Raw genomic sequence first — 13723 nt, 5'->3', positions numbered from 1 at the left:
AAGTTATATCCTAGCCTTGGTGGTTGTGCTAGGTACTGAGTATACAGGAGTATGCTTCTAACTTTGAAACAAGTGGGTGGTATTGTCAGGTAGGTAGTTACTGTAGTGTATGAGTGTTTAAGATATGAAAAGGTGTGTTCACAGTATTTTGAGAGTGCAGAGGAAGCTCTGGGGATGGGAATTGGTGACGGAGAGATCGTTAGATTTGGGGAGTCTCTACAGAGAGGTAATATTGAACTTTGCAATATATTAAAATCTTACTGTAGTCTAAATTTTTACTATATTCAGAAACTTATCTCCTTTGTATATAGGTATAATAGCTAGAATAGTTGGTAGAGTAGATAAAGGAGTATAAAGGAGTATAAGGAGTATAAATAAATATTTTTATGTATTGCATATTTGTATGTAATTGTTAGCTATAAGTGGTATTAAATATAAGTTATTTGAAATTCCGAAAATAAGAGAGAGTCCTATACTTTCATGTTTTGTGTACCCAAAGTTAGATTGATGCATGATTGTGACTTTTCAGTCCTGCGTTTTGTAAAAACTTTTCTTTAGCATTATCTATCTACAAATGTAAAATATTTTTGTTGAGTTAATAAATTCAGTAAAATAACTTTCAGTTTTGTTTCTTGGTATGCTCTGTTTTCATTACTGTACTTTGAAGATTATATCCAGAGAGGAAATACTATATGCGTTTTTTTTTTTTTTTTTTTTTTTTTTTTCAGAGATAAGTTCTAAATCTGGCTTGTTTTATGAGTAAAAGATAAAATATCTCTAATGCTATTTAATATGCAATGCACATGAGAATTATAAAATTCAAGTAGTATGGATAAGAAACATCTATCTCCAAGAAGGAGAGGATAATCTATATGAATTTCATGTTAATTTTGCACACTCTGTCTTTTATTTCCTGAAAGGCAAAAGAAGCTAAAAGACTGAAAGAATTCTTAGAAGATTATGATGATGATAGAGATGATCCCAAATATTACAGGTAAAGAACCCTTGCTTCATGAGCTCATACTTTGAGTGTTTTACTAGGTGTATTTTCTCTACCAAAGGGAGCAAGTTTGGAGTAAGAAAGAAAATCTTAATATTCTACCTTGTAATTACCTCCATATTTGGTATGTTGTTTTGGGAGTGTGGGGGAGAACTGTTGGAAAGGGATCAACAATTCTATCTTTGGTGGGGTGGTGGTCCATATAATAATATTAAAACAAATTAATTTTTTTCATGTGTTTTATAGAGGTCCAATTTTTGTAGCAAGTTGTAACTAGTGTTGATAACTATTCAAGGTGGTCTAAAAATGTTTGCATTCAAGAATGTTGCAAAGCAAACCCATTGCCATCTCATCTTCTACCCTACTGATAGATTATTGTAAAGTGAGAGTTGTAAAGCCTGCCTTCCCTCATGTCTTTGTTCCCATGGCATTTCTGAACTACTCTTATTCTAGCACCTTGGCAGTCTGGTAAAATTGCTGGCTCTGTTCTGCTTCCCCCATTCCAAACTATAATTTTTGGAAGGATATGGGCAATATTTTGATTTCTCTTTTTAACCTTACATATCTGACATGAGCCAGGGCATGTAGTGAAGGAATTTAGTATATAATTTTAATACACTGTACTCCCACATAATAAAAACATTGGAATTAGCCACTTCAAAAGCATACCAAGGCTTTGAGTTTGTAGAAAATGAAAAAGAAAAAAAAAATAAAATCACTGAATCATAAAATCAGTCGTAGTACATAATTTCAGCATTCTGAGATGTACTGCTGGCTCGAGAGCAGCTCTGCTTTCTGTTGATTATACACTACTTCCTTCAAGGATTTTTTCCATAAGGGAAAGAATTGCTTTGAATTGAAGATCGAGAACTGTTCTTAGTGGTATTAGTACTTCCTGTAGTAGTTTTTCACAACTTGACATCCAAGAAAACACAGTGTGTGTGTTGGGCTTTCCCTGTGGAATGAGAGCTTTCTTTCGTTAGAAAACGGTTTTCTCCTTGTGTTAGATACTTACAGAATGACTTGAGAATGAGGCATGGTGGTAAATGACAGGACCTTGCTTCCTTATTAAACATGTATGTATAGAGAGCACACTGTCTTGGGTGTTCTCAGATACAGAACAGTAAGACATTTTTCATTCCCTCAGTGTGCAGCTTTCAGTTTTGAAAGAAGGTACTTTTGGAGATACTAGCTGTTGTAATAGTTGTCTGAGTATCAAGGCCTGTTATGATTTACTTTTTCAGAGGAAGCGCTCTTCAGAAAAGGTTGCGTGATAGGGAAAAGGAAATGGAAGCAGATGAACGGGATAGGAAGAGAGAGAAGGAAGAGCTAGAGGAAATCAGGCAGCGCCTTCTGGCTGAAGGGCATCCGGATCCAGATGCAGAGCTCCAGAGGGTGAGTTACCCCAAGTCCATAACAGTGTTCTCATAAGGGAAATGCAGTTTATGCTCCATGGATCTTGCTGTTCTGGGGGAGGATATTAGTAGTTTTTCTTTATTTTATTATACAGATCATCAGTGTTATTTGATTTACAGCTTTAATTATTCTAAACATCCTTCTGTGTCTTATTCCTTTATTTCTGTGAAATACTACCTATGTTAAATGAATGTCATCTAATCAAACTTACCTGGAAACCTGTCCTTCCTATAATGTGTTCTGACATTTCATGACTTTTGGGGCCTCCTTAAATTTTTTTATTTCCTAAATAAAGGTGTTTTCATTAGCAACATGCCATTTTAAAAAAGGAAAGGACTTTGGCATAGGACATAGCATACTCCATTCTTTTTTTAAGAGTATGTAAAAAAAAAAAGTAGTGTGTCATTTTAGAAAAGTTTTTAGTTCTTAATATATCGTGAATCTAATAATATTGTAAGTTCTTTATATCAACTTGACAAATAGGATATAACAGATTTTTTTCAACAGAAGCCATGTTTTCTTTTTTTTTTTAATGAGAAAGTCTTTTTTTTTTTTTTTTTTTAAGATTTTATTTATTTATTTGACAGAGATCACAAGTAGACGGAGAGGCAGGCAGAGAGAGAGAGAGAGGGAAGCAGGCTTCCTGCTGAGCAGAGAGCCCGATGTGGGACTCGATCCCAGGACCCTGAGATCATGACCTGAGCCGAAGGCAGTGGCTTAACCCACTGACCCACCCAGGCGCCCGAAGCCATGTTTTCTTAACATGCCCCTTTTATTTTTCAAAATGAAGTTCTTTTTCCTTCTGATAAAGTACTTACATGAGTAAATAGAAGATTCAGACAATATGCAACACAATAGTGAAGAAATTAAAAAGCATCTGTTTTTCTTTCTTTCTTTCTTTTTTTTTTTTTAAGATTTTATTTATTTATTTGACAGAGAGAGAGATCACAAGTAGGCAGAGAGTCAGGCAGAGAGAGAGGGGGAAGCAGGCTCCCGGCTGAGCAGAGAGCCCGATGCGGTCCCAGGACACTGAGATCATGACCTCAGCTGAAGGCAGTGGCTTAATCCACTGAGCCACCCAGGCGCCCCAGAACCATCTGTTTTCTTTTTTTTTTTTTTTTTTATAGTATCTATTCTTTTTTTTAAAGATTTTATTTATTTATTTGACAGAGATCACAATTAGGCAGAGAGGTAGGCAGAGAGAGAGGGGAAACAGGCTCCCTGCTGAGCAGAGAGCCCAATGCAGGGCTCGATCCCAGGACTCCGAGATCATGACCTGAGCCGAAGGCAGAGGCTTAACCCACTGAGCCACCCAGGCGCCCCGAACCATCTGTTTTCTTATCAGCCTGGTACAATCATTAGAGATTTATGATTTTTAAAATCTCATCACACAGGCATAGGTATACCCTCCTCACATAAATTTTGTAAGTGGGATTATAATTTACACGATCTTTTCTGATGTGCTTTTAACTTGGGTATAATCTTTCACTCAGAATATGGCCAGTTTATAGCTTTATGTCTTTTTTCATTCCTTGACTATCGTGGTATATGGTTGGTCTTTTAAATCCTTACCATTGTAACATTTAGGTTGGGTGTGTTTTTGTTTTAATTCTCTACTAGTTGGTTTGAAGGCCTCACAGATTGTACTGCTTTGTGAGTTGATAGATGGGGTTAAGTCATGTCATGCATCAATTTTTAATTGATATATAGTTCTGCATTTTTTTTTAACATTTTATTTATTTGAGAGAGCGAGCATGAGCAGGATGGAGGGGCAGAGGCAGAGGGAGAGGGAGAAGCAGACTCCCTACTGAGGATGGACTCAGTCCCAGGATCCTGAGGTCAGGACCTGAGCCTAAGTCAGACGTGTAACCGACTGAGCCAACCAGGCATCCCCAGGGTCTTTTTGTTCCATTCTTTGTTTCATGCTCAGAAAAGTTATTGATGAATTTACTCAAGTTTTTATGATGCTCTTGGTCATTTTGTTGTTGTTTTTTAATCTTTCATTATTTCAGGGAGAGTGTTCATTTTGGTATAGGCTTTTGACTCCGAAAATTTTTTCCCTTCTAGTTCTTTCTTTCCCTGTTCATGAATACAAAAGTGACTACCATCCTTAGCCAAGACCTAGAAAGACCAAATAATTTCATTTTAAAGATTTTATTTTTAAGTAATTGCTGCAGTCACATTGGGCTGAAATTCACAACCCTGAGATTGAAGGTTGCATGCTTTCCTGGCTGAGCCAGCCAGGTACTACAGAACAAATAATTGTTGATGACCAAGCTGAAGATTTGAGTTGCTTCTTACGTGGTTGTCTATGCTGGTTTTTTTTTTTTTTTTAAGATTTTATTTATTTATTTGACAGAGAGAGAGATCACAAGTAGGCAGAGAGAAAGGGGAAGCAGGCTCCCCACTGAGCAGAGAGCCAGATGTGGGGCTCGATCCCAGGACCCTGAGATCATGACCCGAGCTGAAGGCAGAGGCTTAACCCACTGAGCCACCCAGGTGCCCCTGTCTATGCTGTTCTAAAATAAAATTTCGGGGGGCTCTGGGGTGGCTCAGTCAATCATCTGCCTTCAGCTGAGGCCATGATTACGGTGTTCTGGGATTGAGCCCTGTAGCACCATGGGGAACCTGCTCTGCCCTTACCCCCACTCATGCTCGCACTCCCTTTCTCCCTCTTTCTCTCTCAAATAAATACTATCTTTAAAGATGAAACTTTGGGATATAATTTCTTCAATAAAAATATAAAAACATACCTTTTCCTTTTAAATTAGCTACCATTATTATGTATTTGCCTTTGTTATAGCTGAAGAGCTTAATGAATTTTATATGTAAATGTTAAAAGTATAAGAAAACATTTTGCAGAGTACCTAAGATACTCTATAGGCCTGCTCAGCTTTCTGATTATAGAAGCAAGCAGTATTTCATTATTCCTAATGAAAAATAAAGGTTTTATGAAAGATAATGGAAAACAGAAAGCTGGTTGAGTGGAGTATGGTTGTGGTCTGTTAGTCACATTATTTTTCTGTTTTAGATGGAACAAGAGGCTGAAAGGCGCAGACAGCCACAAATAAAGCAAGAACCTGAATCAGAGGAAGAAGAAGAAGAAAAGCAAGAAAAAGAAGAAAAACGAGAGGAACCCATGGAAGAGGAAGAAGAGCCAGAGCAAAAGCCCTGTCTCAAACCAACTCTGAGGCCCATCAGTTCTGCCCCATCCGTTTCCTCTGCCAGTGGCAATGCAACCCCCAACACTCCTGGGGATGAGTCTCCATGTGGTATTATTATTCCTCACGAAAATTCACCAGATCAACAACAGCCTGAGGAACATAGGCCAAAAATAGGACTAAGTCTTAAACTGGGTACGTTAGCATTTTTCTTCCTTCTTTCCTTTATTTTAATCCCCTACATATACTTAAATTTTGCCTTAAGGAAAAAAAATAAATATGTGCTGCTTGGTAGGTAGATAGAAAAATACTCAAAAATGCCTTTCTAGCTCATGATTGTTTTCATAGTTCTACTAGTGCTCCTATATCTGCAGCTGCCTCAAGTTCTGAGAAGAAGTGAAAAGTTAAATTTTCTAGCACTTGTGAGTAGTGAGTCATTTTTTACAGTTGGGATCTTTCTCTGAGATTTGTGGAAGTATATTATGCACTGTTCTTGAGGGATGGTGGGTTGTAAAAAGGTAATTAACATTTGAAAATTAAGTCATCATGCTAATATGGTATTTTTACTATAGGTGCTTCCAATAGTCCTGGTCAGCCTAATTCTGTGAAGAGAAAGAAACTCCCCGTAGATAGTGTCTTTAACAAATTTGAGGACGAAGACAGTGATGATGTACCCCGAAAAAGGAAACTGGTTCCCTTGGATTATGGTGAAGATGATAAAAATGCTGCCAAAGGCACCGTAAACACTGAAGAAAAGCGTAAACACATTAAGAGTCTCATTGAGAAAATTCCTACAGCCAAACCTGAGCTCTTCGCTTATCCCCTGGATTGGTCTATTGTGGATTCTGTGAGTAACAAATTGTATTTTATCATTTTTATTGGAAGTGGTTTTGAACATAGCAGATAAAGTCAGCTGATTCTGTTAATGACAAGTAGAGATGCTAATGTGGCTGGGGTCTTGGCCTGCCAGGGAATTTAGGTAGATGATTGAGGAAATTCTTGGTACTTTGAAGTACTTTGAAGTCTTCATCAGTTATAAGCAAGTGATTGTATCTTGATACATACCTGTGTTAGTTCAACTCGTGAATGAGAACATGCTGTGTTTTAGTTTTAAGAAAAATCATGAGGCTATAGACGTAGTAATATAATAAAAGTAGTAAATATAATAAAAATTCCTTAATTAAATAACCATGCATTACTTTGCAGATATTGATGGAACGACGGATTAGACCATGGATTAATAAGAAAATTATAGAATACATAGGTGAAGAAGAAGCTACATTAGTTGATTTTGTTTGTTCTAAGGTTAGTCTTTTTCTCCCTTCATTTCCAACATTGTTTTATATTTTTAAAATATTAGACACTTTCTAAAATAAAAAATATTGCAAAGCCAAGTCTATGGTAGTTTACTCTCACTTTTTTAAGAGATTTCATGGCTACTTAACTCCTCCACTTTAAGACCCCTGCGCCGCATGCTTTCATCTCAGAGGGTCAAGGAGGACAGATTTGTTCCCTGCTGCCAATTTTGCTCTCTCCCTGCCTCTGAGAATGCGTTGCCACCCCGTGTCTTACTGGTTAGAATGCTGCTGAAATACAGTTGAAGGGGTTTTTGTGGAGACAGCTGATAGCCTGTCCCATGAATTTGTCAGTCATCTATCCTTTGGAAGAGGAGCAGAATAGTTTGCTTCACTGCATAATAATAGTCATTTTTATTGATTAATTTGCTGTGGCCCAGGCTCTGTTCTTGAGAGGTACTGTGTTTAGCATTTTATAGAATCTTATGTCCTTTAAACCTCCCAACAACCATAGCAAGTGTAAGTTACTATTATTATCCCCATTTACATGTGTAGAAATTGAGGCCTAGGGGGAGGTTAAGTCTTGACCATAGTCATATAATAAGTAAGAGCTAAGTCTGTGCTCTTAATCACTGAGGTATACCACTTCCTTCCATTGTCTTCTGAAGGCAGTCTTATCTTTAATAAGACAGAATAGTAGAAGCATTGTATATCTGTAAAGGAATAACTAACTGCATTTTAAGGAAATGCTTATTTTTCTACCACTACTGCTCTTTTAATATTAGGAATAGCAAATTTGGTCTGCCCTTTCCACTTGTAATCATTGTAGCATTGAAATTTGTAACTCTGTATTTGAATTAGAGCACATAGTATAGTGATTAAGATCCCAGGTTGTCTAAACTTCCATTGAAGAGAGTAGGATTCTGAAGATTAAGAAATTTACAGAAAGTTTTTTCAGCCACAAGAAGTTCCCATATAAGTTTGAGGGTACATTAAACTTTCTTGGCTATATTGCTAATTTTTTACTTATTTTGAAAATGACAGTTACTTGTTTCTTTTAGGTTATGGCTCATAGTTCACCTCAGAGCATTTTAGATGACGTTGCCATGGTAAGTCAGAAATTTACTGTTACTAATATTCTAATATCTGTAAACAAACTAATCTGTATTTGGTTAATTTTTTACCTGTGTTGGTTCCAGAATCTTTCTTTTTAGAAGCCCCAATTAAGATATGAATCGGCATTAAAAGAGGTTAAAAGCACTCACATTAGGATGTCCTTAGACTACATTAACACTCTCATTCTGCCTTTGATGTTTGTATGTATAAAAACAAATCCTGGATCTATTCATACATTTAGAAAACATTAAGTGCTTTCTGGGTTGAACAATGCTCTAGAAGCATGAAAAGGCGGAATATCTGCTCTCAAAGAAGTAGCAGGGAGGCAGATATTCTAATACTGGTGTTGTAATATACTTGCAGTCATGGGGATATGTAGAAAAATGTAGAGGGCAGAGGAGATGGAGTATCTGATGGTAGGGAGGGCAGTTAGGAAAAGCATCACAGGAATTACCATCTAAACTGAGACTTGAAGAGACTTGTGTAACTTTGTCACTTGGACAGGTATCCATTGAGTAAACATCAAATCCCCACTTGCATTTAATTTGGATATTAGAGTTGTGTCAGTGGTTGCATTTATCTAATGTGATTTTGTGAGGAAAGGAAGAAGGAAGAGAACTGACTGTAGAGGTGAGAGTGGTTGAATGTACTGTGAGCTCCAAGTTAGGAAAAGAAGGCAGTAAGGTCGGAATAGCCAGCGGTTACGTGAATCTGGCTGGTTGTTCCACTGACGATGTGGGAGGTGTGTTGGAAAGAGTGGTTATAGTGAGAGAGTAGAACGTTTAAGAACAAGTGGTGGATTCGTCCCGACGATGGTGGGATGCATCTTTGGCCATGGGAGAAAGTTTCTGGGATAGAGCTGATGTCATTAAGACTATAATAAACTTTCTGCCTGGGTCGTGCACATAGAAATGGAAACTTCTGTGTGTTGGGACAGGGATTGAAGAGAAATATGGGAACCAACAGCCAAAGTGCTCATCTATTGTGGGTGAAAGACTAGGTATTTGCTAGATAGCTGCTGTTGGAGTGGAAGGGGAGTGTCCTGAGATCTCTTGAATCTTAATGAAGATACGGTTCACAAAGAGAAATAGGAAGGATCCAGCAGTTTCCCCTCTCCTGTGAGATTAAGGCTTTGAAAGTATGGAACTTTCTGAGTAGGCTACAGTGTCTCAGGGTCTTTCAGGGACACAGCAAGTTTTCAGGTAAATAGATGAAAAAACGATTAAAGAAGTTGAGGGTGGTTAGTATAAAGAGTAATGGAGGGGGGTGCCTGGGTGGCTCAGTGGGTTAAAGCTTCTGCTCAGGTCATGATCCCAGGGTGCTGGGATCGAGCCCCGCATCGGGTTCGCATCGGGTTCTCCACTCAGCCTGCTTCCCCCGCCCCACCGCACCGGCCTCTCTCTCTGCCTGCCTCTCTACCTACTTGTGATCTCTGTCTGTCAGATAAATAAATAAAATCTTAAAAAAAAAAAAAAAAAGAGTAATGGAGGGTTGAGTGGGAAGGCAGCAGAGGGCAGATGAGTCAGAAGAAACAGCAAGCATGACATAAGATGACAAGTGCCTGGGAGAGCTTGCATTCCCCACTGCAGAGTTGTCAGGGAGGGGCGTAGTGCGGGAGCCTAACCAAAGGGAGCTCCAAGGTCAAGCTGTCTTGTGTCCAGGCACTATATGATGTCTAAAGCCAGGTGACATTAGTTTTCTGCTGCTCAGCCGGGCTGATGCAGCTCTTTTTTTAGAATTTCTGATAATTTGTGAAAAGTTTGTTGACTTCTTCATACTGCTGAGCCTCAGATGAAGGAGAAACATGAATAGATCCTGGTCCTTGGGGGTAGAATTTGCACTTCCCTGGCCTTCCCATCTCTTTTTAGGAAAGTATCCCTGGGTCAAGAGAGTGTTTTATAGTTGGGCTTGAGTTAAGGAATTTAAAACAAAAAACAAACCCTCAGTGTTCTAGTATTTGGCTTTGGCTGAGTTGCAATTTCTGTCGGTGAAGATGTCATGTGTTATTGTTAATCCATTTTGATCTGTGGAAATATTTTGATATTTGGAGTATAATTAGACTCTTTACTGGTTAATTACTTATATTCTTTTAATTTTTTGGCTCGTTGTTGATCAGAGCGGGAAGAAACCAGACAGTTGGCTAGTTTTGTCAACCAGTTCTCACAAAAGCTCACCCTCTAGATATTTCTTTATTTGGATAAATTTAGCTCAAGTAGTACTTTGCTCTTTTAAAAATCTGACTTTTTCTTTTAAAAAAAAAATCTGATTTTTTAAACTGTACGTTTCCTCATTTTACATGAGTTAACTGGTGGTTTTTTGTGCCTAGGTCTGTATTATTTCCAAGGTTGCAGCATAGTTCTCTCAAATTGCTGCTCAAGTCTGGCTCATAGAATTCTGAGTAAAAGTTCTTTAATTACTTGTCATTGTTTAGAAATATAGGGAAATTTCTCAAAAAAACAAAAACAAAAACAAAACCACCTCAGATTTCTGGCTTCTTTTAGGTACTTACTGATCACTTAGGTACCAGACACTCTCCAAAACACTTTGTACCTATTAACTCTTAACTCCCACAGTAGAACAGTATCATGTAGTTAATATTTCCTCCAGTCTACAGGTGAGAGAGCTGAGGTTCATTGTGGCTAAGTGACTCAGCCAAGGACACAAATCTAATAAGAGGTAGAAGTGGCATTTGAACCCACGTGGGCTGCCTAAAGATCTGGTTTGCTTAACTTTTTTTTTTTTTTTTTTTAAGATTTTATTCATTTGAGAGAGAGGGAGCACAAGTAGGGGGGTGCGGCAGAGGAAGAGGAAGAATCAGGCTCCCCACTGAACAGCAAGCCCGATGCAGAGCTCAATCCCAGGACCCTGGGATCATGACCTGAGCCCAAGGCAGATGCTTAACCAACTGATTGAGCCACCCAGGCGACCCCCCCCATTTGCTTACCTGCTAACTTAATCTGCTGCTCCAGAGACCTGGCAACACTAGGCCACATTCCATCACGGCAGCGATACCCTGGAGCTCAGTCGTAGCTGGCACCTGTAGAAAGAAACATGCTGTTCCATTTACCTCAGTGTAACCCTGGAATAGAGGCCCAAATCTGCGTGTCGTGTGAGGGCAGGAGTAGGGGACGATACAATTCCTCTACCTCCTAAGTAGATAGGAAGATGATTTACCAATTTCCCAAGGGGAGAAGACCATTTATTTATTCAGTAGCCTTATGTCTTTTTTGGTGATGATAGTATTCACATACTGTTTTTACTGTATCCCAGAAGCAATGTTAAATGCTTTACATATATTCTCACTTATATATTAATTCAGTGTCATGTACGTAATAAGGACTTGATAAGTGTTACAACTTTAAGGCTGTTTTGGGGGTAGATAAGGTACTCTTAAATAATTATGCAGTTGTATAATTACTTCTGCCTAAATTTGTATGTTTTTTTATAACATGTGCTTTCTTTAGGAAATAGTTTTTCAATATATGTATATATGTATTTGTAAAATTAAAAGTAAAAGAATGAAAGTTGTATAAAATACTTTGGTGTCAGTATTTAGTAAGCCATGGAATTTGGCTGAATGTGTTCTCCCCATCCCACAATCCTTTTTTGTAATTTTTATTTACTAAATAACATTTTTCACACTAGACCGATTTCTTTCAAGTCATTTTATTGAAAGTAAATGATTGTCAATGTATAAAGCCATTTAAAATACCAGTCACAAGATGTCTAGGTGGCGCAGTGGGTTAAGCGTGACCTTTGGCTCAGGTCATGATCCTCCCGCATCAGTGCTTGTTCAGTGGGGATCCTGCTTCTCCCTCTGCCTGCCACTCCCCTTGCTTGGGTTCGGTCTCTGTCTCTGACAAATAAAATCTTGAATAACGACAGAATGTGATAAAATACCAGTCACTATTGGGAGATGCTGATGGTTGCTTATCTTACATGTGTTATTGGTTTTTTTGAGTTTTTTCTTTTTCTTTTCTAGGTACTTGATGAAGAAGCAGAAGTTTTTATAGTCAAAATGTGGAGATTATTGATATATGAAACAGAAGCCAAGAAAATTGGTCTTGTGAAGTAAAACTCTTTTTACATTTAGAGTTCCGTTTCAGATTTCTTCTTCTTTCCCACCCTTCAGAGGACTTTGGCTTTTTCTTTGTCTTCAAAGACATTTGTGAGATCTGTAATTTTTTTTTTTTTTTTAATGTAGAAAATGTGAATTTTTTTGTCCTCTAATTTGTTGATGCCCTGTGTACTCCCTTGGTTGTAAAGACATCTGAATCCTGCCTTGGTTTTCTTTATACTCACCAGGTACAAATTACTGGTATGTTTTATAAGCCGCAGCTACTGTACACAGCCTATCTGATATAATCTTGTTCTGCTGATTTATTTCTTGTAAATATTAAAATGACTCCCCAATTCTTTTGCAGAATTGCACTTAATGTTGAACTGTACTGTATAGGAACCTATATGAATAATTTTAATTGAAAGAATATCGGATCATACCTATTACCCTTCCCATCCCTTGATCAAAAATGGCAAGCCCTCCTTGAAGGCATGGAATTTAAAATTAGAATGCTAAGATTAGCAGACAATCCATTCCCACTGTATCTCTGTATGAATGTGTTCGTGTGAATGTATGTATAAATGTCTTTTCCCTAGTTTTCTTCGGAGGGCTCCCTTAAACATTTCCTTATTGAAGAGTAGAATCGTAAAGGAAACGTGGTGTTGTGCCAACCCAAATGTCTGGGATAATTAGGTTATTAGTCTCCCAGAGCATGGTATTCTCTTGCAGCAAGCAATAGTGTGGTGAATGGAATGGGACTTTCCTGTTGATAGCTGGCTGCTTCAGCTCTCTTTTTTAAGGGAATGTGAATCATAATGATTTTCCCCTTAATTTCATTGTTCAGAAATGAGGCAGATCCTTAGATTCTGGAGAGCCTTATTAGATGCATTTTTGCACTAATTGGTCCTTAGCTTTATTTTGGTGTACTCCTTTGTTTTAAAAAACAAACAAACAAACAAACAAACAAAAAAACCCCACCCTAATCTGAAAAGCATAAATGAAAAAACTCATTTTTTAAAAACAAAAGGTAAAGTTAGGCAATACAGACCAGGAAATTTTAAAAAAATACAATAGGAATTCAGAATTGCAATTTACAAAGTTTACATCTTATTAAGGATAAAGTAAATCATTTAAGGCAGTTACCACTAATTTTTTGTTTTTAAAGGGTTTATATCTCATGAGTGTAAGTGATATAAATGCACGCACACAACCTTTTACCTCTGCTCATCAGTGTTTAAAAATGTCTTAGAGACATACATGGGGCTTTCTTTATTGTAGAACAGGACTTCACCAGGGAGCAAAATTACCCAAAAATTAACAGGTTTTAAGCAGTTCTTAACATAAATTAGGTGCAGTTATGCCCAGGTCTGAGTATTTATTTAAAAGAAAGACAAAATTGGGGCGGGGGGAAGTGGAATTGTTAAAAAGCATAATTGAGTTTGAGTTACCAGATTTTTTTTTACATCTTTAAAAGGAATTTGAAACACTGTTCTTAACATTGGACCATGAGGTGGTTCCATTATGTAAATATTTCCAATATTAAAACTGTATATATTTGATCTTGGGGACCCATTCTTTCAGAGTCTTGTTAAATAAATGGCATCATGTTGTAATTGTGCAGTGCATACTAGAAACATAACGAAGATGTGGGCTTAATTTTTGATGGAGTTGATAT

At 37.6% G+C, this 13723-nt stretch overlaps 1 protein-coding gene across 1 annotated transcript in view; it reads left to right on the top strand.

The window, feature by feature from the left end:
• The window catches only part of RBM25 (RNA binding motif protein 25), a 61251-nt gene extending 48212 nt beyond the window's left edge, over positions 1 to 13039 (top strand). The window contains exons 13-19 of the mRNA XM_047736064.1: positions 921 to 994; positions 2245 to 2395; positions 5448 to 5772; positions 6150 to 6424; positions 6784 to 6882; positions 7934 to 7981; positions 11971 to 13039. Coding sequence (XP_047592020.1) covers positions 921 to 994; positions 2245 to 2395; positions 5448 to 5772; positions 6150 to 6424; positions 6784 to 6882; positions 7934 to 7981; positions 11971 to 12063 — 1065 coding nt within the window. The 3' untranslated portion in view covers positions 12064 to 13039. The remainder of the gene's footprint in view (positions 1 to 920; positions 995 to 2244; positions 2396 to 5447; positions 5773 to 6149; positions 6425 to 6783; positions 6883 to 7933; positions 7982 to 11970) is intronic.
• Positions 13040 to 13723: the final 684 nt, after the last annotated feature.

Source organism: Lutra lutra, chromosome 7 (genome assembly GCF_902655055.1).
Source record: "Lutra lutra chromosome 7, mLutLut1.2, whole genome shotgun sequence".
NCBI classification, from domain to species: domain Eukaryota; kingdom Metazoa; phylum Chordata; class Mammalia; order Carnivora; family Mustelidae; genus Lutra; species Lutra lutra.
The sequence above is the reverse complement of the archived record's forward strand: the minus strand, read 5'-3'. Positions and strand labels throughout refer to the sequence as shown.